The sequence below is a fragment of the Toxorhynchites rutilus genome, chromosome 1 (genome assembly GCF_029784135.1).
Source record: "Toxorhynchites rutilus septentrionalis strain SRP chromosome 1, ASM2978413v1, whole genome shotgun sequence".
Taxonomy (NCBI): Eukaryota; Metazoa; Arthropoda; class Insecta; order Diptera; family Culicidae; genus Toxorhynchites; species Toxorhynchites rutilus.
Window position 1 is genome coordinate 151,647,387 of NC_073744.1, and position 23,433 is coordinate 151,670,819.

Below are 23,433 nucleotides of genomic sequence, written 5' to 3' on the forward strand. Positions count from 1 at the left end.
TGGCTTCAATTTGATATGTCGATCATCTAAATCGGTTAAGTGGTTCGAAAGTTATACCTTTTTGAAAAAAGTCATTTTGGGAAAAAGTGGAAAAAAATGATTTTTGGGATCACCCTAAATTGGGAATGGGCACCCTAATGACAAAATAAAAAAATATGAGTCTAATGTTTTGCGATAAAGAACAAAATTACCACTTTTGACGAAGTTCTGAGAACCACTATATTGGTTTGGCATGGAATGGTTGTATATATATACAAAATACAATCTTACGTACATCGTGATGTATAAAGTATTAATGAATATGTGAAAATTAACGTTAAAAGACATTTCTATAGATCTGCACACTTTTACAGACTTTTCCACATTTTTAACAGACATTCACATGTTTTTACAGACTTTTTTTTAAAGATCATCTGGCAGCTCTTCCTTCCACTTTTTATCGAATATTTCCAAATCGCAGGAGTAAACATTTACGTGACTCTGACTTTGTTTGTTTTTATTTCATTCGGAAAAACGTTATGACAAAGAGAGGGGACATTAAAAATGCGTTGCTCGGTGAAAGGCTGAGATGCTCTTTCAGAGATGCAATGGTTAATTAAACAATTGACGGAAAAATGTAGTTCGTTCATTTTATAATTTTACTTATTTTTGCCCTTGACAACAATACCTCTTTTATAGTGTTGATTATCATCAGAAAAATAACACTCCTGATCGTTGGATCTCTTTGGACATTTCTATTGGATCTTTTTTTGACAGCCGTTTTGATTCAGTCCGCACTACCTAGCTACAGATATGTCTGGAAATTTACAAACATATCTGCAAATCTGGCATCTCTGGAGGTCTGAAAATTTATTGCAAGAAACGCTTGAAAAAATGCATGAATTTGCTTGAAAATGAAGTGTTTTGAGTCCGCACCACTTAGGATAAACAGTAGGAGTCTATTGAATAATGAGCATTACTATTGTATGGATTCTAAAATAATTTCAGATTCATTTCGCTTCGATCACCACAACCACGCAAGAAAAAAATAATAGAAAAGGAAAAGTCCAATGAGTAAAAAACACGCATAACATTTCGCGGAAGTCGGTGTCAATCTATTGCCCGATATCGATAAGTGACGACTTAAACGGAGACAAACCCGCCATCTCGTGTGGTGACATACATCTCACGCGACATACCGCCAGCCTTTTAATGAACAGAAAGAACCGCCCGAATGAGTCAATCGTTAGTGCAATTGCATCTCAAAACGCATAGCTTTTGAGAAACATGCGGAGGAAAGAGATCATTCACTTATGTAATACTTTCGGAACCACACGTCCAGCTTGAGTACTCTTCGGAGCTGGTTTTTATCGAAGCATGAAAGTCTGGTCCATACGCTACCGCGTCATAATACGCCACAATACTTCCACTCGCTGTCGCGTGCTGGAGTCAGTTGCGTAGCGTCTATATTGACTTGGATAGTGATAGTAAATTAGTTTTCATTAATCCATTTTTCCGGATGGGCGTCCGGAAGATTTACGGAGTTGTTTCCAGGGTCATGGTCGTACAGAAGGCGCAAAAGCACCCAAAAATTATAAACTTTTTTTATCTAGAATTAAATTCAGCCATCGATAATGCAAATTACTATTGAGTATAATTGTCAAGATGAAGCTGAATTCCATTTCAGTCCAGAGAATCCTTATGATCTCCTTATGATTCGAAAACTAAAACCTCAATGAGACTAAGAAATGACTTACAATTATTCCATCAATTGCTAAAACCATTTTAATTGCTGGTATACAAACAAATAAGTTCTGTTCTCCTCATTGATTCCACGTAAGCTCGTGGCTTATGTGAACCAAATTGCTAACTTTTGAAACAGCGGTTCTGCGCGTACGAATAGAAAGGTGCGTACCTATCTCTGAAAAGCGCGCAATACTTGCGGTGTGATTTGCTTAATTTTCTTAGCTCATTTTCGCGCTGCTGCTGCTGCTGCTTCTATAGAACCTCAGCTTCAAGCATAAGCCAAAACAACCCTAGACGAAAATAGGAAAAAAACAACAACACACGTGAGAAGTTAATCGCCCCGGTCGGTACTATTGACGCAATTGGTATACGCGCGGAAAGATAATTGGTCAGGTAATGAGAAACCCAGAAACGGCACCTCACAACACGAGTATTTAGATACCGTGTGATACTAGCTGATGCATTTCTTGTGGTGTTGTTTATCGCAAAATACCGATTATAGTTTGCTTTTATTTTCATCTTAAGTTATCTAATTGAATAGGGAAAGCGATTATTTGTTGCTAAGGTGTCGTTTTGATGTTCGAGAGAATTGCTTATGTTTCGTGCTTTATCGTAATTTTAAATATTCCTTTTTGTTCTTTAATCTGTTTGATGTAACTGGCTCGCAAGTATCAGTATTTAATGGGCCGTGATTCATGGTACAATATTGAATTAACTTAGAGTTAGGTAATATTTGGAGCTACATAACAATATTGTTATTCTGAGTGTTTGTTCGGGAAACGGTCGCTTTGTGGTTCTCGTTCGATTTATATATATCTAATATGAACATTATTCATCGACGCAAAGTATAGAGGTGTACTATGAAGTGAACTTCATTTATACGCGCACCAACTTTACCAATCATGCATAATTCGCATTCACATTCGCAAATCGAGCTGCAGCAATGAAAAACATGGCTCATTAATCACGGCACGACTTGCGCTCAAACCATCATTGCGCACACTCATAAAACCGTCAGCTGTTAGTAATGATAATTCGTAAGCTAATTGTTCACTGAGGTGTTTAATAAATTTACGATTATCGTACGTACGAACGATCCAAACAACTGTGATGAATGCTGGATGACACCCCTCGAAGGGGGCAGGGGTAGAGCCGATCCAGCGCCACCTGGGGGCACCGACAGTTGAAAGGTAATCGAATAAAAATTATGATTTGTTTACATTGACGAAGCTTTTTTACTGTTTGAACCGCTCTGGTCGGACCGTGCGGGCCGTGAGTTTCCAGACGCGGCGAACTTCTTGATTAGAGCGTGCCACTGAGCATGATTTACCTAGGTTGGTACTTGTATTCCAATGAGTGGTGGAATTTGAAATAACGACATATAGCTGTCTGCTGGCTGTCAGCGCGGGAAACTCATGTCTAGGTCTTTATTAATAGGTAAACGATCTTTCGATTGAACGGTTTTAATTTGTTGAATAAACTGAATTGATGATAACTCGATAATAAACTTAATTAACGTCAACTAGGTTTCTCTTGGGCTTGGTGAGTATTTTGAATGGTGTAAAGAATTTTTGATGGCCATTGAAGGCTATTCATTGTTTCTGTAAATTATTTTACATTAATTATTTTTATGCTCGTGATTAGAAAAAAAAATAAATGTAAGAATATACGATTTGCTTACTGCTGACATCGTCAGATAAGTTCGCAGAGTGATTGAAAAAAAAATTACTCGTTACTCGTGTGACTTGTTGGACCCTTCTCCTCACCAGTTGAAAAATGATAATGGATTCCCACCTCACACCACTACAAAGCTTCTTACAGGACAATTTATCTTACAGATAATATTTAGGGGACCAAACCAGTCTCGACTCATAACGATCTGCGATAGCTCTCATGCACTCAGCTGAGTATACCTTATTTCAGCCAGCTGGGTATACCTTATTTCCAGCCATTATAGGAAATATATCAGGGTATTCTTCTTCCCATCCGGTTTGCATTGTTTCGTACTTTGGCGTCACTTTTAACCCGAAAACAATGCACAAATTAGCCCTACAAAATGTTGGTTAAAATTTAAATGTAGGAAATTTTTCAGGTTATAATAAAAAAGAACAAACAATAAAAAAAATAAACTTAATTGAAACAAAATTATTTTGAAAATTAAAATTATTTTTTTCTCAAGAACATGTTCTTTTTTGAACGAAAAATTATATGGATATCCCATATAATTACCAACAAGTCACCCATACATTGGAAGAAGGGCACTGCTACAGGCTGATCAGTTTGTCAAGAGCGACCGCCTTCACCACCAGCGGGGGGAGCTTGATTTTGGTTGCTGCCTGGGTAACGGCGTTTACATTTTCGACCGACGCGCCGAAATCGCCAACTTCGCTGTTGTTCGATGCGGTGTCATACTCGCGAAGGTTCGGTTCAGTGCGAGCGCTTTTCACTGCACCAACATCGCGTGCATCATTAGACGACGCATGCCTCGAAATTTTATTGTCCCTGGCAATGCGTTCGTTTTTTTACAGGGCTCGAGCCTGCCTTCCTCTTCTTCTTGCTTATTACACACTACGCGAAGCGTAGAATGCGGAAAGAAAAACACACGATACGAATAACGCGAAAAATGAACAGAAAAACTAAACGACGATATCCAAGTTGGATTACCACTGGTGGGGTCCAATCTTAGATCGAAGCGCAGCGAAAGCAAAGTGAACTGGATTGCTCAACAGTCCGATGCCGAATGAAAGTTTGCCTCAGCGAGATCCACTGTTTATACTCTAGGCAAGTATTCCCCTTCATTCTTCTACTTTTCTTTCGTTCACGGAGACTTTCAATCCTACGATTTCCCCTCCGTTGGTCGTCGATAAGTTACTCGTTAATGACAGTTCTGTTCGGGAAAGCACATAAATGGACAGAACAAATGTATGGGAACGCTTATAGTTTTCATGAATTTTAACCCTTTACACACCAGGGAATTGTGATGTATAGAATATCAATCAAATCTTAGGGAACTTCCGATTCGTTTGGTATTTAATCGCCAAAATCCGTTCGCGGCAAAAATAGTTATTAACGTTAACTTTATTTCATAAAAACGTGACCTGTTTTCTGATTTGGCACCCTTAATGAAAGACGTAGTTCTACGTCAAAAATGTCTTCGCGTTATATACTTGTTACGTTTTGATTCAAAAATTTGTTTCAATAGCCTTAAAATTGCTTCCAAAACAGGCTATTGAAATCATCAATCGGTATATAAGCGAGCACTACTCAGAAATCCACTCAGTTATAATTGAACAGCGATTGGAGCATGTTGTCGCTGTTGTGGTGAAGCTAACTTCGTTCATCATGAAAGCGCTGATGAACGGTGTCACCAAGAGCCTGTTTGTGCACCTTAGGCCAGAAGGGAATCCATCAGGAAGAGAGTGATGCCACTGAAAAGGCGACCAAGACAGTAACAGCATCGAAAATTGGTTCCGAGGCATCGGAGCAGCCGCCACACATACACGCGAGCAAATCTTTTCGTTTGATGGTTATCGAGCATCGAGAAGAATCCGGAAAGATGTAATCGTTGCTGAAAAACAATCTGCCAGTTCCCTTGTTATTGAAAATTACATTCAAGCGAAAAAGTTTATTTTAATCTTTTCTATCCATATAATACTGCGACCAAATACATTTTGTTTGGTGATTTTTCAATCAAGTGCAATTAACAGGTGGTTATCGAGTTAGTATTAACCAATAGCAGGCATCGAGCATCGGAAAAAATCCGGAAATATGTCATCGTTGCTGAAAATAATCTGCCAGTCCCTTGTGACAGTAAATTACATTCAAGTGAAAGAGTTAATTTTAATGTTTTCTATTCATATATTAATGCGACCAAATACATTTTGTTTTGTGATTTTTCAATCGAGTGCAATTAGCAGGAAAGCTTCTGAAGATCATTCTTCCCCATAAGTATAATATTTTCGTATCCAATATTGGTTGCATAAAATTTAAAAACGAAAAATGTTACGCATCGCGAAAATCATATAATTTTCCATCGATTATTGCTCGGTCGTTAAAAGTTTCAAACTCAGAGAGTTCATTCGCCTCTAGTTTGCCTTCCAAATTGCCATTCTAAACCACACCTTCTCTCGATTCAATCACGGACAAAGGCATACTTAAGCGATATTCTGGTGGTGAAACGCATTCAGTATGTTTCAAACTGTGAGGGAGCGCAGAGGGGCCGATCCATCAGGAGGAGTAGAGAAGGCGAGAGTACCAGTATCGAAAATTGGTTCCGCTTGAGGCATCGGAGCAGCCGCCACACACACACACACACATACACGCGCGCAACTCTTTTCGTTTGGTGATTATTGAGTTAGCATTATCCACTGGCGGGCATCGAGCATCGAGAAGAATTCGGAAAGATGTTATCGTTGCTGAAAAATAATCTGCCAGTTCCCCTTGGAATTGAAAATTACATTCAAGAGAAAGAGTTTATTTTAATGTTTTCTTTTCATATAATACTGCGATCAAATGCATTTCGTTTTGTCATTTTTCAATCAAGTGCAATTAACAGGAAAGGTTCTGAAGATTATTCTTCCTCATCAGTAGAATATTTTCGTATCCAATATTGGGTGCATAAAACCTTTTGCCTCCAACGTAACGCTCTCGTTTTCGAAGTCCCCCAAATATTAATTTATTCATTCATTCAGAATGGATTCAGATTCAACTTCAAACAAATGATCACTTAAACTAAATCAACGATAGTCCTACTTCAACCTTGTGGTTATGTCATAGATATAACCCACTTCCTGTTTTTTTTTAAGAACGAAGAGGAATATTCGCCTAGAGCATAAGTATTGGATCTCGCTGAGGCAAACTTTTAGTATCGTTCTAGATACGAAGCAATGAACATCGCTAGTTCTTTCTTGTTTTGCGTCATCACATCTTTTCGTTTCGGATTGAGCTGTAAACGCGACCAAATTACTTACTCGCTGATATCTCTGGCACTGCTATCATTGCATCAAACTGACGCCATTCCATTAAGGTTTTGAACTGCACAATTGTGTGGGAAATCATCAAACTAGGCTATCATCGGCTCACCAAGAAAATACTTGTTCAGGAATTTTGTGTGTGATTTGGTTTCGCATGACAGTAGTAAAACCGTCTCTATCAAGAATGAAAATTCCAGTGCCTCTTTCAAACTCAAAGATCCTTGTTCCGTGTATGTCGCTGAACTGGGTGCGATATATTACGCATTAGGGATCATTGAAACATTGCCCATCGACCACTATTTTATTTTTTCAGACAGTCTCAGCTCAATAGAGGCAATCCGCTCAATGAAAGTTGATAAACGCTCATCTTATTTCCTAACAAGAATAAGACAACTATTGAGTGTTTTGGTCGAAAAATTATTCAAGATTACCTTAGCATGGGTTCCCTCTCATTGCTCGATCCCGGGGAATGAGAAAGCGGACTCGCTAGCTAAGGTGGGCGCTTTAGAAGGCACACTTTTTGAAAGGCAAATTGCTTATAATGAATTTTTCCACATTCCTCGTCAGTATACGCTCGTAAGTTGGCAGCGCATGTGGAGTGTTGATGAGTTCGGTCGTTGGTTACACACGATTATCCCTAAGGTCTCGACGAGGGCATGGTTCAAGGGATTGAATGTAGGTCGTGATTTCATTCGCGTGATATCTCGGCTTATGTCCAATCACTACAACCTAAACGCGCATCTCTATCGCATTGGGCTCGTAGCAAACAATCTTTGTGATGCGATGGCTACCACGACATCGAGCATGTTGTCTGGTCGTGTATCCGGTTCCATGCTGCTCGCTCTCAGCTCTCTAGAGCACTGAGAGCACAAGGCAGACAATCGGATATCCCCGTCCGGGATATCTTAGGTAGCCGGGATCCTGATCTTCTGCCTCATCTATACCTGTTCCTCAGAAACGCCGATGTCAACGTTTAATGATGTTTCCTTCGTTGTGTCCCCGTTTCATATCCCTCCTATCCGACGGGCCGAAGGTTGTGCAGTCCACTGATCATTCAACAAGAGCCAAAGGTTGTACCGCTCATGACAACTCTACACGAGCTGATGATTGCGCCGGCTAGTGACCATTCTATCCTGGATTCCTCGAGTCGAGAAAGACGCATCACGCTAGATATGGGGTGCAGACTAGGGGGGCGTTGCTGATTAATGGAAGGAAGTATCCCGTGTCGGGCACACGTACAGAGCATCGAAGACTGCAACATACCAATTATGAGAACACTTGTAATACTAACCTCGAGCCAACCGCGAGTAATCGGTTACATATTACTAACATAGTTGTAAGCAAACATTGTCGAAATATTGAACTCCCGGCCCCGTTAGGCTGACGCCATATGAGCCTTAATAAAATATATATTTTGGATTAAAAAAAAAAAGAAAAACAAGGATGGAAGCAAAGCTAATCAAAGCCGCAAATATTAATAGCAAAGGCTTCTGTTGAGAAGAGCGCAAAGCTGAGATAAGTGTGTGTATATTTAGTTGCTTCAAACCATCGATATATGGCTTTTTGTGTGTGCTTCATTATCCGTACGAATAGCATATTCGCTTTTTCTTTATTCGAACCAGTTAACATATTAAGGGCCGGGGACAGCATGGTTCGGGCCAAACTTGTACGCCTCATTTGTTCGGAATCGAATGAATGAGATCGTTTCTTTTCGTGTGGATGAGATGTGTGAAGGCGACCCATCGGTAGGCCTTGTTAGATTCTTGGAAGACCAACATTCAACCATCAAGCGTAGAAAACACGGGTTATTTCGTGATCCATCCGTAACAGACGGAAAGCGAAACACGAGAATACTCGTGAGCGGTCCTTAATATGTTAACATCGCCTGTTTTCACCACCATCATATAGGCTTCGTTGGCAAATCAATGCATCGAACTGACGCAATGGCGAAGTAGTCGTTAAGGTTGTGCGCCACATAATTATTTGAGCAATATCAAGCTAAACCAAAGTAAATGTCGTGCTGGAATGTTTTGAGTTATTTGGGTTCGTGTACCAATCACAAAACTGCCTTCAACAAGGGTGGCATTTGCGCTAATCTTGGTCATATTTAAGTAATGCAATTCTTTTCGAGGTTATAGAGATTAACAGACAGAATTTATTTCTTTTATTTAGTCACCAAGAAAGTAAATGTCGTTCTGGAATTTTGTATGTGATTGGGTTCCGCTTGCCAGTAGCAAAACTTTCTCCACTAAGAATAATAACTGCGCTTATCTCGAGTATGAGAAAGTAATGCAACTTTTTTCGAATCTAGTAATATTAACAGAAGCGTTTCTTTGGGAATAGCGCAAATAATGAGAAGTGTTTATATTTTTAGTCGCTTCAAGCCACCAATGTATGGATCTGTATGAATGCTATGCTGAACGATTGTTGGCTTTCGTTATACAGGGTCTATCAGATTAGGCGCTCACGCAACAAATTTTATCAACTTCTACAAAAGTGAACCGATTAAAAAAAAAACAAATAAAGTTTATTTTAGGACATTTTCGATGTGACCACCCCTTTTTTTGGTAACGCGTTTTAAACGGCGAACAAAATCCTTCATGCACAACTCTAACAGTACAACTTCGATGCTGTTGAAAATCCGAGTTATTTCTTCTTTAAGTTCCTTCAAATTTTGTGACTCATTAACATAGCAACGGTCCTTCACGTACCCCCAGGGGAAGGAATCGACGACGAGAAATGTTGAAATTCTTACCATGAGAGGACAAAGTTTCATTAAGACTTCGGTTGCTCGAGTAATACGATTTCACTAAAAATACACGTTCTTGTAAATTGTACATCTTGACACTAAAAACCATCCGATCAGACTGAACGAGTAGCCGAATATTTTCGTCCAGAAGTGGGGAATGCAGTGTTACCATTGACAGAGCGAACAAAAATTTGTTATAAGGAGCTATTCGATTTTTGGGCTCATTTCATGTAATAAACCAAGATTCCAAAACATGTGCTGAAAATTAATTTTGGTTGTAAGCTTGAAAAAAGCCAGTTTAGAAACCAGTTCAGACTTCTCCTTAAAGTCCAAAATCTTTATACTTTTTTCACCCGAAACACTGAAATGGGCCCTTATATTGTAAGGTAAGACGTAGTCCTACCAAAATTCGGACATCACTAGCTATTGCCCACATGGTGATCAGGGTAACTTCTTCAAAGCGGGACACCCTCCGCTTCTTGTTTCATTGCGTGAATCATCGCCACTCGTTTTCGTTGATACGATCGAGTCAACTTATTACGATTATCGTAGAGCGAATTTTTCTTCAATGAATCGTTTCTTCATAAGTATTAACTGGGATGACATTCTCAATGACTGCGATATCGAGGTAGCCACGCAGTCTTTATCTAATGTTATCGTCTATGCGATTGATCAATTCGTCCCCAAGAAGACGGCCTGCAATTCTCGTCGACCGCCCTGGACTACCAATCTTGAAAAGGAAAAAAAGTTTTACTTTGAGGAAATTTCCCAATTTCCGGTGTGTACTTTGAAAACCCGTTACTCTGAAATCAGTAAAAACTATGAACGACTGAACAGAGCGCTATTTGGAGCTCATCTCAACCGTATTCAGAGTAATCTGAAAAAAACAAGCCACACTAATTTTGGAGATTCGTCGATGTGCAGAGGAAGGAGTCAGGACTACCTACCGTAATGACACGCAACAACGTGGACGCATCAAACAAAAAGAGTATTTGTGAGCTATTTCGAGAACAATTCAGTGGTGTTTTCGTTAAAGAAAGACTCCACAATGAACAAATTTTTAAAGCTGCCAACAGTGTAACTTGCCTACCTGCTATCTCTATTGATCCTGCCATAAGTTCCAGCAGAGTACAACTTGCTTGTTTAAATCTCAAGAAATCTTCGAATCCTGGGCCAGATGGCATCCTTTCTATCACATTGAAAAAGTGTTCCAGCAGTCTTTCTTCACCGCTAAGTTTATTGTTTAGTCGCTCACTACGCCTCGGAGTTTTCCCGAAGTGCAATCACAACGAAGAAATAAAAAATAAAACAGAACCATGGCATGAACAGACCTGGAATACAGGTTTGCATTCAACATATGTAAAAATTTCAATGAGTATCGAATCAGGTCCGGGAATTACCTTATATGAAAACTTGCTACGGTGGGAATATATTTTTTAGTTCAGTTGATCAACAGGAAAATTGCTACTAAAGGGTGTGTCACATCAAATTGCATCACGAAAAAAACGCTGTAGAAATTTGCCCAGTAGACCGATCCTTTTTTTTAGTGCTCCCGTGGCCGAATGGTTAGCGTCATAACTAACATGCCGGGTGTTCGGGTTCGATTCCCGTTCTGGTCGGGGGAATTTTTCGTCAAAGAAATTTCCTCCGACTTGCACTGTGGTCACGCGTATTCTAGAGCTTGTCACTCAGAATGCATTCGAGGCGTGTTATTTGGCATAGAAATCTCAACTAAGTACTAATAAAAAAAAATGACGCAAGTAATACTACGTTGAGACGGCGAAGTTCCTCTAGGAACGTTAGTGCCATTGAAGAAGAAGAAGAAGACCGATCCTTTTGAAAATTTTAGACAGTAAAATAAAAACTATTAAACTTTTTTTGTTTTTAAACAGTAAAATAAAAACTATTAAACTAAACAACTTTTGGCATTTTCTTTTTATTCATACTTCGAGCCCAAGCCCGTATGCTCGCACCTTCCTCTTTACCCCGTCCATAAGGTTCTGTACAACGTCAGGTTGTAGTTTTTTTTTGAACAGAAATCCATTTTCTTTTGAAGTCCGTCTCCGATTTGACAACTTTTGGATTCTTCCAGAGGGCCTGCTTCATAATCGCCCAATATTTCTCTATTGGGCGAAGCTCCGGCGCGTTGGGCGAGTTTATTTCCTTTGGCACGAAGGTGACCCCGTTGGCCTCGTACCACTCCAACACGTCCTTTGAATAGTGGCACGAAGCGAGATCCGGCCAGAAGATGGTCGGGCCCTCGTGCTGCTTCAATAGTGGTAGTAAGCGCTTCTGTAGGCACTCCTTAAGGTAAACCTGCCCGTTTACCGTGCCGGTCATCACGAAGGGGGCGCTCCGCTTTCCGATCCGCTTGCCATCGCTTGCCACACCATGTACTTTTTGGCAAACTTGGATAGTTTCAGCTTGCGAATCTCCTCCGTAACGCTGAATTTGTCCTCTGCGGAGAAGAACAACAGGCCCGGCAGCTGACGAAAGTCCGCTTTGAAGTAGGTTTCGTCGTCCATTACCAGGCAATGCGGCTTCGTCAGCATTTCGGTGTACAGCTTCCGGGCTCGCGTCTTCCCCACCATGTTTTGCCTTTCGTCGCGGTTAGGAGCCTTCTGAACCTTGTATGTACGCAGGCCCTCCCGCTGCTTGGTCCGCTGGACGAATGAACTTGACAAATTCAGCTTATTGGCGACATCCCGGACCGAACTTCTCGGATCACGTCTAAACTGCTTAACTACGCGCTTGTGATCTTTTTCACTGACGGAGCATCCATTTTTGCCGTTCTTCACCTTCCGGTCGATGGTTAGGTTCTCGAAGTATCGTTTTAGTACTCTGCTGACCGTGGATTGGACGATTCTCAGCATCTTACCGATGTCCCGATGTGACAACTCCGGATTCTCGAAATGAGTGCGCAGGATTAATTCACGACGCTCTTTTTCGTTCGACGACATTTTTCCAAATTTACGAAAAATTGACAGTGAAGCATGGCCAACGTGATCTATACACTCTTATCTGATTATAAGCGAAAGCTGAAGATATAGTTCCTAAAAATTAAATTTCTACAGCGTTTTTTCCGTGATGCAATTTGATGTGACACACCCTTTACCTCCTAGATATACAGCCATTCCATGCCAAATCGATATAGTGGTTCTCCGATTTTCGCCAAAGGTGGTAAGTTTGTTCTTCATCGCAAAACATTAGACCCGTATTTTTTTATTTATCATTAGGTTGCCAATTTCCATTTTAGGGTGGTCCAAAAATACATTTTTTCCACTTTTTCCACCGATTTAGATGATCGACATATCAAATTGAAGCCAATAGGCATTAAAAAAATATTGCAAAAGAAATGGATTTTATTTTTGTAATTATTGGTCGTATTCGTTTTTTATTGTTTTCGTGGCTTTGGACTAGAGGGCGCTATATTTTTTTTTCTATTTTTTCTTGAAAGCTGATTATTTTTTACATAACATATCTCGATATCAGAGATGCTATTCTTTTCGTTTTTGAGTTATGATTTTTTAAATATATTATATAGATTAATGGTTCGAAAAAAAACAATTGTTCCCCATTTTTTCCACTACAAAAAATCATAACTTTTGAACTACTGTACCGATTTATATGATGTACGTATCAAGTTGAAGTTAATGAGTTAATGTTGTTTTAAAAAAAATACTACCTTTGCAAAAAATTCGGATTTTTTTGTATTCATTGATTGGATTAGTTTTTCATAGTTTTCTCGGTTAAAGATAGAGGGCGCTATATTTTTTTATGAAGCATGAGCATTCTCACAAAACACATCTCGATATCAGTGACGCTATTTTTTTCGTTTTTGAGTTATTATTTTGCAAATTTAACACATTTTAAGTCTCCGTTCAATATTTCCATGTGACTTGACCAGGCCTATGCGACTATAATCCATCTTCCCGCAGGTGTGATATTTTTTCAAAGAAGGTTATTTTATTGGCTTCAATTTAATATATCGATCATCTAAATCGGTTCAGTGGTTCAAATATTATGAATTTTGGCAAAATGTCATTTTTTGGATTAACAGTGGAAAATTGATTTTCAAACCACCGGTTAACTTAGAAAAATCATATCTCAAAAACGAAAGAAATAGCATCTCTGATATCGAGATATGTTATGTAAAAAATTCTCAGCATTCAAGAAAACATATTTAAAAATATAGCGCCATCTAGTCCATAGCCACGAAAACAATAAAAAACGACTACAATTAATAACTACGGAAATAAAAACCTTTTTTTGCAAGTTCAATATTTTTTAGTAAAAGGCTAGCTCATTGGCTTCAATTTGATAGATCGATCATCTAAATCAGTTCAGTGGTTCAAATGTTACGATTTTTTGAAAACAATCATTTTCGAAAAAAAGTGGAAAAAAATGATTTTTCAGACCACCCTAAAATGGAAATGGGCACCCTAATGAAAAAATAAAAAAATACGGGTCTAATGTTTTGCGATAAAGAACAACATTACCACTTTTGACGAAAATCTGAGAACCACTATATCGGTTTGGCATGGAATGGCTGTATATGTACATTATGAAAGATCCGGAAGACGAGTGTATTACTATGCACCGCGATAACTGCGCAACAACTGCCCAAACAAATTGTGTGGAGAAAACAAATTTGATTAATGTCTCTTGAAGACATGTAGCTGCTTTCCTGGTGGATTGTCAATGTTTTTGCTGCCATTAAAGCGTTTTTTTAATGTGAAACTGATTCCGAACGAGTTTTTGCTACGAGGTCTCTAGTGTGCCATTTCTGTATGCATCTCTCCGGGATAAACCTGCATATGCAGATGAGGAAAATGTGCTCCAATACGACGGAGTAGGTGGCAGCCGCGGTGAGAAAAGCTGGGAGCGATTTACAAGAGCTTCGCTTGAGCCAATTATTTGATATTGAGCTATTTACGTTTGAGATTAAATCTACTATCGATTCAATGTGCACGATGTTTATCTGCGGTGGTACTAACATAATAAAGGGTGTGTCACATCAAATTGCATCACGGAAAAAACGCTGTAGAAATTCGCCCAGTAGACCGATCCTTTTGAAAATTTTAGACAGTAAAATAAAAACTGTTAAACAACTTTTGGCATTTTCTTTTTATTCATACTTCGAGCCCAAGCCCGTATGCTCGTACCTTCCTCTTTACCCCGTCCATAAGGTTCTGTACAACGTCAGGTTGTAGTTTTTTTTGAACAGAAATCCATTTTCTCTTGAAGTCCGCCTCCGATTTGACAACTTTTGGGTTCTTCCGGAGGGCCTGCATCATAATCGCCCAATATTTCTCTGTTGGGCGAAGCTCCGGCGCGTTGGGCGGGTTCATTTCCTTTGGCACGAAGGTGACCCCGTTGGCCTCGTACCACTCCAACACGTCCTTTGAATAGTGGCACGAAGCGAGATCCAGCCAGAAGATGGTCGGGCCCTCGTGCTGCTTCAATAGTGGTAGTAAGCGCTTCTGTAGGCACTCCTTAAGGTAAACCTGCCCGTTTACCGTGCCGGTCATCACGAAGGGGGCGCTCCGCTTTCCGCAAGAGCAGATCGCTTGCCACACCATGTACTTTTTGGCAAACTTGGATAGTTTCTGCTTGCGAATCTCCTCCGGAACGCTGAATTTGTCCTCTGCGGAGAAGAACAACAGGCCCGGCAGCTGACGAAAGTCTGCTTTGACGTAGGTTTCGTCGTCCATTACCAGGCAATGCGGCTTTGTCAGCATTTCGGTGTATAGCTTCCGGGCTCGCGTCTTCCCCACCATATTTTGCCTTTCGTCGCGGTTAGGAGCCTTCTGAACCTTGTATGTACGCAGGCCCTCCCGCTGCTTGGTCCGCTGGACGAATGAACTTGACAAATTCAGCTTATTGGCGACATCCCGGACCGAACTTCTCGGATCACGTCTAAACTGCTTAACTACGCGCTTGTGATCTTTTTCACTGACGGAGCATCCATTTTTGCCGTTCTTCACCTTCCGGTCGATGGTTAGGTTCTCGAAGTATCGTTTTAGTACTCTGCTGACCGTGGATTGGACGATTCCCAGCATCTTACCGATGTCCCGATGTGACAACTCCGGATTCTCGAAATGAGTGCGCAGGATTAATTCACGACGCTCTTTTTCGTTCGACGACATTTTTCCAAATTTACGAAAAATTGACAGTGAAGCATGGCCAACGTGATCTATACACTCTTATCTGATTATAAGCGAAAGCTGAAGATATAATTCCTAAAAATTAAATTTCTACAGCGTTTTTTCCGTGATGCAATTTGATGTGACACACCCTTTAATAGGATAGCATCACAAGCTAAAATTATGTATGATCGTGTAGTCCTTAATAGGAGCTAGAAAGTCCCACGGTTTACGATCGGTGCCGGTGTTTTATAACTATCGAATCTTTCTGAGGTTTATTCATTTGCTTGCAAAACTGACATCAATTTCGCATGAATTACAACAAGTTTTGTAATGCATAGGCTTTCCTTTGGAATTTATCAGTTCAAATAATTCATTCAGTCAATTTTCATCCGAGCTAAGGCATGTTGTAAATTGTATTTCATTCCAGGTAGACAAACAAATCGATTTATTGAATTCTTTTTCTACCAAAATAAGATAAAAACTGAGTGTAAATGGCTTGGAATATTTTTAGAAATGATTTCTTGGCGCATCGGTCCCTATCGGTCAAAAATTACTGTAGAAAAACACTGTAAGCAGCTATTTTTTTTTAACTAACAAATTGGTACAGAATGATGTAGAATTTGTTCCATCCATTTTTTCTTCTCTTGTTTAAAATGCGTAACATAGTATATTTCTCAGCATGGTTTGCAATCTGGACATGTACTCACCTAATTATATAATCCACATCTCGTTAGTTTGCCCTGTCATTAATCTCATTTACGAAATCGCTGCACTAGTTCTACCGTAAATCATTTGGTTACATATCCACAGTCATCATCATAAAGTTGTTGATCAACTCCGGGCCGCCAAGCCCTCGGAAAGGCTAAGCAACTCACGTCAGCTACCCCCGGTCAATCGATCACCCAATCATCCACTTAGACATTCAATCAATCACCCACTCATAATTTCATCCTGTTATTCAATCATTCAATCTCACGCTTTTGTAGGCTACCGATTCGAATGAGAGTGATCTGATGGATTCATTGGTGAACGGGTATAACGGTTCGAATTAGATCAAACCAAGAACATTCGGATAAAATCTGCTCAAAGCCACCCACAAAAAACAACATCGAGGGGGTGATTAGCTTCGAGTCGAAAATAGAATAAGATCACCGATTCATGCCTAGAATCAAAGCTTGGCCCCTTAACAACGGAAATTGAGATAGCGATCGTGACTCGTTCTTTTTTGGCGGAGATCATTATTAGCGAAAGCACTTATTCATGATTTATTGCGGGTGTGCGGGAATGGCAGTTCCGCGATAAGTGTTTTTTTTTGCTGGCCAAGGTCGCCCAACGCGCTATGGTTTAATCGCTCTCGAGGTCGAACGTCGTTTTCGAGCGCTTTCCGAGGGGTAGAGACACTTGTCGCGCTGCTAGCCACACCCGAAGACGCCGAATCCGAAACGGTTGACCGCGCTCGCGTTTTTTTTTTGGTGGGCTGTCAGACGATGCCGACGAGCGACGAGCGTCGAAAGATTGGGCGTTTTGGGTGGTGACGAAGGTGCACGGCAAGGTGCTAAACCGATGCTGGTGCTGCAATTGTTATGAATGGAATTACGGTTTTACTGCCCAGTGCCGTAACTGACGGGTCGAGCTCGTGAAATCGGATATTGGTTTATGGCTAATTTTTGCACATATATTGTGGTTAGTCTGTTGGTGCTGCTGCTCGGCCTTGTCCAGTTGGGGTATGTTGAGCTTTTATTGCGCAAATTGCGACAGTAGTGTCACTGCGCGGACGTTTTCTGGTGTATAATGGGATAATTATGAAAATGACGTGTTTCCTAAGCGATGTTTCGATGCATTAGTTCAGTTTAGTTTAGTTAGTCTTATCCGCTTATTCATGTCATTGGAGATTTTAGGATAAGACCCAATGCTGCATGATATTGATTTTTATATCTGAAAGTTGAACTAGACAGATTTCGCGCCAACTTAACCAGTGATTGACTGAACTAGAATTATCTAATCATGCATCATAACGTGCTTAATTTTTCTAAGAAATGTTCCCAACTGTCTTCAGTAATAGGCGGAAATTCGTTCTCCTTTTTAAAAATCAACATAACCCAATGGTACAAATAAAACTCACTCAAATTTTGTTTTCTGAATTTTCTGAATTATCTGAATCTATCTGAAATTGTTTGAATTTAATTTAAAAATGAAAAAAATATAGGAGGTTGTATTCAAGACACGACTGATTGTTGACGTAGAACTACTCTGTGGTTTAATTCAAGTCTCTTGTTTATAACTGCCGGTATTATTTTATAATGCTACGAAAATTTTGAAATAACCATTCTACCAGTTTGGTCGTCCTGAATTTTTTTTTATTGTAGAATCATTTGACAATAATTGTTTGATGATTCATTCTTGTGCTCGCAGAACAATACATGCTCGAGATAGGCACAGCTGTCATCCTTAGTAGAGAAAGTTTTGCTACTGCAAGCGAAACAAATCACATACAAAATTCCAGAACGAAATTTTCTTTCTTGATGACTAAATAAGTGAAAAAAAAACTCTATCTGCACGCGAATCCAAATGAATTAATGACTTATTATAACTTATTGAATAACTTAATACTCCCCAAATAATCTTTTGGCGCACAACCTTAACACCTGCTTCACTATAGCGTCAGTTCAATGCATTGATGCAATGTCAAAGGCACCAACGAAGCCTTCATGATAACAGAAAACAAACAATGTTAACTGCCTGGCAAAAGGCAGAGGCAAATCCGCTATGTCCCCTCCTTTTTAAATTACAAATAGGGTTCCAGCGTAGCGAAGATGTGTTATTTTTACGTACGAGTTATGAAGCACGCACGCACGCACACAAATATCCATATATCGATGGCTGGAAGCAACTAAATATATACACACTTATCTCTGTTTTGCGCTCTTCCAAGCCCCGGGCAAGGGGATATGATCCGCGAGTCAAGATGTGCTACAAATTTAGCTGTCATTGCCAAACCTATCAAATTACTCGGCGAACTCAAGGCAAATCTATGGAACAAGGTGCGCTATATTTAACTCGAAACAATCGTTAAATTCGTGAAAATTTAAAGAAGGTAGTTTTGAAATCTTATAAATAGTATGTAGATTTTTAAGTTATTCGATTACTTAAAACACGTAGTCCTGACGCTTACTTAGCCATTTGGTTGTATATTTCCAAATATTTTACAACACAATAATCACAAAAACTCACCATTATAATATAAAATCAGCATCAAACACAATTTCAGTTTCATATTATTTCACAATTTTCGAGGAAACGTATTACTCTATTACATAGAATACATATTGAATACAGAAAAGTAAATTTTCATTCATTATTTTTTGTTCTAGAAGTGTGTTAATTTCGTCCTTAATTTCGTTTTCCAAATGGCGCAAATCATTATGGTGCCTTCAACGCAAAGACAATAAATGAAACGCTTGCAGCGTAAAACGTAATGAATATAATGAATATAGCAATGAGTATTTCATAAAGTATCAGTATATTCCACAAATTGTGCTCAATCGTCTTAATTTACTTTTGTGTATTTTTTAAATGGCTGCAGAAAACCACTTCACGTTTTGACCCACCTGGTAGTATGTTAAGTGCCTTGTTTTACACCAGCTTGAGAGTTTGGCAGTTCTCGCGAGTGACAGTGGTCGCAAATTGCATTTGCGACACGGACATGTTTGACGCTGTCAAATCCTATGTGCTAGTATACGGATGCCCTCAGGCTGCGCTCTTCTCAACAGAAGTCTTTTCTGTTCATATTGACAGTCTAGATTAGCTTAGCTGTCATCCTTTGTGGAGAGTTTTCCTACCGTCATGCGAAACCAAATCACTGACAAAATTCAGAACATTTATTTTCTTGGTGAGCTGACGATAGTCTAGCTTGATGGTTCCCCACACAATTGTGTGGCCCAAAACATTAATGCAATGACGTCTGTTTGATGCAATCGGCCTGATTCTGCGTGGCGTGTGAGGTGAGATGACAATTGTCACTTATGTCACGCGATTCCACAAGGCATATGTGTGAGAATCCTCACTTGAATGAACACAAATGAACTCTCACCGTATTCCCGCTGTTAATCTAGGTGAAGATTGTCACATGAACTGGGATTTCTAGGTGACAATCGTCGATATGCGAAGAGGTGTCGACAGCGCCAATCAAAACAAAAATGGAAGTGAAACAGTAAGCATCGTTTTCGTTCTCAAAGAATAGATTGTACTGGTATGGTGTATTAATAAATCCAATTTATCTTTGAATTCCAGAGTGCGTGTGACTAACTGCAAGCAGTTTGAACTTCTTGTGGCCCGGATGGAAGCACATCCTGCGGTGGCAAGGGGAGTAATGTTTTGTCAAGCTTCGCGCATAACCAAGGAGCGTTATACGGAAATTTGGAAGGATCTGGCCACCGGCTTGAATAGCCTCGGTCCCCCAACGAGGTCGGTCCATGAATGGCAGAAAGTAAGCTGTCGAAAAGAAGTTAAGCATAAGTAGTAAATCTCTTAGTAATCAATCATTTTTATTGGAATTTTCCAGGTTTGGACAGACTTCAAGCTGAAGGTGAAACGCAAGCTCACCCATAATAAGCGCGAGACAGAAGCGACTGGTGGAGGGCCCAACCAAACGATGCTTTTAACATCGATAGAGGAAGCGGTAGTTAATCTGTTGTCTCTCGATCGGGCTATTGACCAATCTGGCAAGTATTTTCATTTGATGAAATAAATTTTTTTCTATAATATATCTATTGCATAGGTCCTGTATTTGGCCTACCCATTCGCGAGTCATCATCACCGAACAACACTCTAGAAGGCCTGATGATCAAGCCAACACCAGAACAGGAATTAAACGATATTGAGAATGCAGGGAGTAGCAACGACGGCCAAAACAAACGAAAACGTACACTACGCCATACTCTACAGGATACAGACAACCGTCTCAATATGCTAGAAAAACAGACAAAATTTCTGAAGCAAATGGCCGAAAATTCTGCAGAAACCGCCCGAAACACGAAGAAAATATTCAAGCTGAAGGAAGAGGAGGTCAAGGAAAATCAGGCGTACAGACTACGGAAGGAAAAACAAAGACAGGATGAGCTGCAATACAATTTACAGTTGCTAGCATATAAGGAACGAAAACTTAATCTACTTGAACGTCAAGTAGGACAGAAAAATGATTAATATATAAAATAAATTTAAAAACACTTGGGTTTCTTTACATTCTATTTTGTATCTATTTATTTTATTAAAATCCTCTTATGTCTTCGTAGCTACAGAAACAAGTAAAAATATGCAGTAAAACAAGTTTACAAAGTTGGTTGTCTTAACTTAAAACAAAAGTCAATTTTTAAAAAGCTATAATAATTTTAAGCGATTGAGTTCATTATTTGTTGCCGAATGTCATTGGCTGATAAGTTAACTGCATCATTTGGCGTGGCATCGATGACTTCATTATTTACTATCGGCAGCCAATTTTGTTCATCAATCGGTACATTGAATTGCAGTCGAAGATTGTGTAAAGCACAACACACGTTCACAATTCGGGCTGCTTTCTCTGGCTTGTAGTGCAGCTGACGAGCGCCTAAAGTGCATCGAAAAACGTTTTTCAGCACTCCGATGGTTCTCTCTACAATCATCCTTGTTTTCGAATGCATCTCATTAAACTTAGTTTGCCTTTGTGAACTTGGTGTGCTGATAGAAGTGCGAAAGGGTGTCACTAAGTAAGGTTTCAAAGGATACCCTGCATCTCCTGTAATCAAATATTTGTGTGTACAAAAAATAATTTGAAAATACAAGTTCTCACCTAAAAGCCACGTATTTCTTTCGCCATTTTGGAACCTCTCATTAAGCATGGCATCTAAAGGACTTTTATTCCAGATGAACGAATCATGGTTAGAGCCTGGGTTGTTGGCATCCACGTAACGAATCATGTGCTTATGATCACAGACCTACAAGTAAAAATAAATAACATAGATATAAACATTGTGCAAAGATAATAAATATGCAAATGTTATGTAAAGTATAAATCTTCTTTAAAACAAACAACAAAGGAAAGAATACATACCAGCATGACGTTCAAACTGTGAAATCCTTTCCTGTTATAATAAAGATGCTGCAAATCAGCACTAGGGGAAATAATCCGAATGTGTGTACCGTCTACACATCCTATTACACCTGGGAATCCGGTTTTCTCGTAGAAAGCAAGTTTGATTGCATTTATTTCCTCCTCAATCATAGGAAACTGTATGGCAGTCGGACAAACTTCACGTTCTAAAACGGCAATTATCGACGATAAAGCGTTCGATAGTGTAGGTTGTGCCATTCCTGCAAACAAATCATTTCCTACGCCCTTCTGATAACCACCTTCAGCAAAGAATCTCAATGCTGCTGATAGCTTTGTTATTGGAAGCACCGATGAAGATCCAGAAGTCACTCCTAGTTTGCCCTCAACTATGTTGAGCAGATGCCTGAAGAGATCTTTCGAGACGCGGAAATATTTTACAAACCTGTAATGAGAACCAGATTGGAAATCATAAATTTCATTCAATTTAAATAAAAAAACAAACTTACGCATCGTGTGGTATTTCAAGAGGATTACTTTTGTCTCTTAATTTCCGCCGTTCCAGTCGCACAAGTGTAGCGTTGTTTTCGTTATCACTCTCGTCATCACTCAACCAAAAATCAAAGGAAATCATATCGAAAATAAATAAAACCAATTTCAAATAGATACGGGAAAACAACTTAGTAAAACAACAACAACGACAATAACAGTAGTAAATATATGATTCAGGGATGCCAGATTTTTTGTTTCATATGTAAGTGATGAAATTCTGAAAAATCTGTAAATATGTGCTAATGTCGCCAAAACTGGCCAGTTTCGTTTACCATTTGTAACCAATAATATGTCGTCACTATTTTAGCAAGCCTGTATCGAGAATAAAAGGCTGTGACAATAGTAAAATGTCTGAAAATTCATGAACATATGTGCGAATGTGGCATCTCTGATCTGATTTGGCAACCAGCAGAATGAACACCTTGTCACTTGCAGTTCATCCTCTCACCTATCTAAAATGAACCTCTCACGGCATCCGATACGACTGTAGGAATAGAGTGAGGAAAGTTGCGTGATGGTGATGTGACAATTGTCATCTCACCTCACACGCCGCGTAGAATCAGGCCGAATGATTGCAATGCCAGAGACATCAGCGAGTGAGTAATTTGGTCGCGTTCACAGCTCAGTCGTGTGATGGCGCAAAACAAGGAAGAACAAGCGATGTTCATTGTGTCGTATCTAGAACGATACTGAAAGTTTGCCTTTCCTTCCTTTCCTTGTTGAATTAAAGAGACTTTAATCTTCTTCAGTTCATTCGTCTCTAGTCTTCAAAAAGGCCCTTGGAAAACTCTACTCTTTCCTCATATTACTCCTCCACCCCCATTGCCTTGAGAAAACCATTCGATTCCTCGCCGTCCAGCTCGCTCAGCAACGGTGTTGTCCAGTTGGTGTCCTCACGAAGAATGAAGTTTGCCTCAGCGAGATCCACTGTTTATACTCTAGGCAAATATTCCCATTCATTATTCTTCTTTTCCTTTGTTCACGGAGACTTTACATCTTACGATTTCCCTTTCGTTGCTCGTCGATAAGTTGCTCGTTATTGCAGCTCTGTTCAGGAAAACACACAAATGGACATAACAAATGTATGAGGAAATGGGAATGATTCCAATTTCCATCAATTTAAACCATATACAGATTATGGGATTGTAATGTGTAGCATATTAAACAAATCTTAGGGAATTATCGATTCGTTTGGTATGTAAA

The 23,433-nt window shown here is 39.6% G+C and overlaps 2 protein-coding genes across 2 annotated transcripts; one reads left to right on the forward strand and one right to left on the reverse strand.

The window, feature by feature from the left end:
• Positions 1 to 19,792: 19,792 nt before the first annotated feature.
• On the forward strand, positions 19,793 to 20,404 carry LOC129765550 (uncharacterized). Its single transcript, XM_055765956.1, has 3 exons — positions 19,793 to 19,806; positions 19,887 to 20,082; positions 20,158 to 20,404. The coding sequence occupies exons 1-3, from the start codon at positions 19,793 to 19,795 to the stop codon at positions 20,341 to 20,343; spliced, it is 396 nt and encodes a 131-aa protein (XP_055621931.1). The 3' UTR covers positions 20,344 to 20,404.
• A 579-nt stretch (positions 20,405 to 20,983) lies between these two features.
• LOC129761520 (putative nuclease HARBI1) lies at positions 20,984 to 22,756 on the reverse strand. Its single transcript, XM_055759246.1, has 4 exons — positions 22,188 to 22,756; positions 21,682 to 22,123; positions 21,421 to 21,565; positions 20,984 to 21,366 (listed from the first exon to the last, which is right to left on the reverse strand). Exons 1-4 carry the CDS (start codon positions 22,310 to 22,312, stop codon positions 20,984 to 20,986), a joined length of 1,095 nt encoding a protein of 364 aa, XP_055615221.1. The 5' UTR covers positions 22,313 to 22,756.
• Between the last annotated feature and the right edge of the window lie 677 nt (positions 22,757 to 23,433).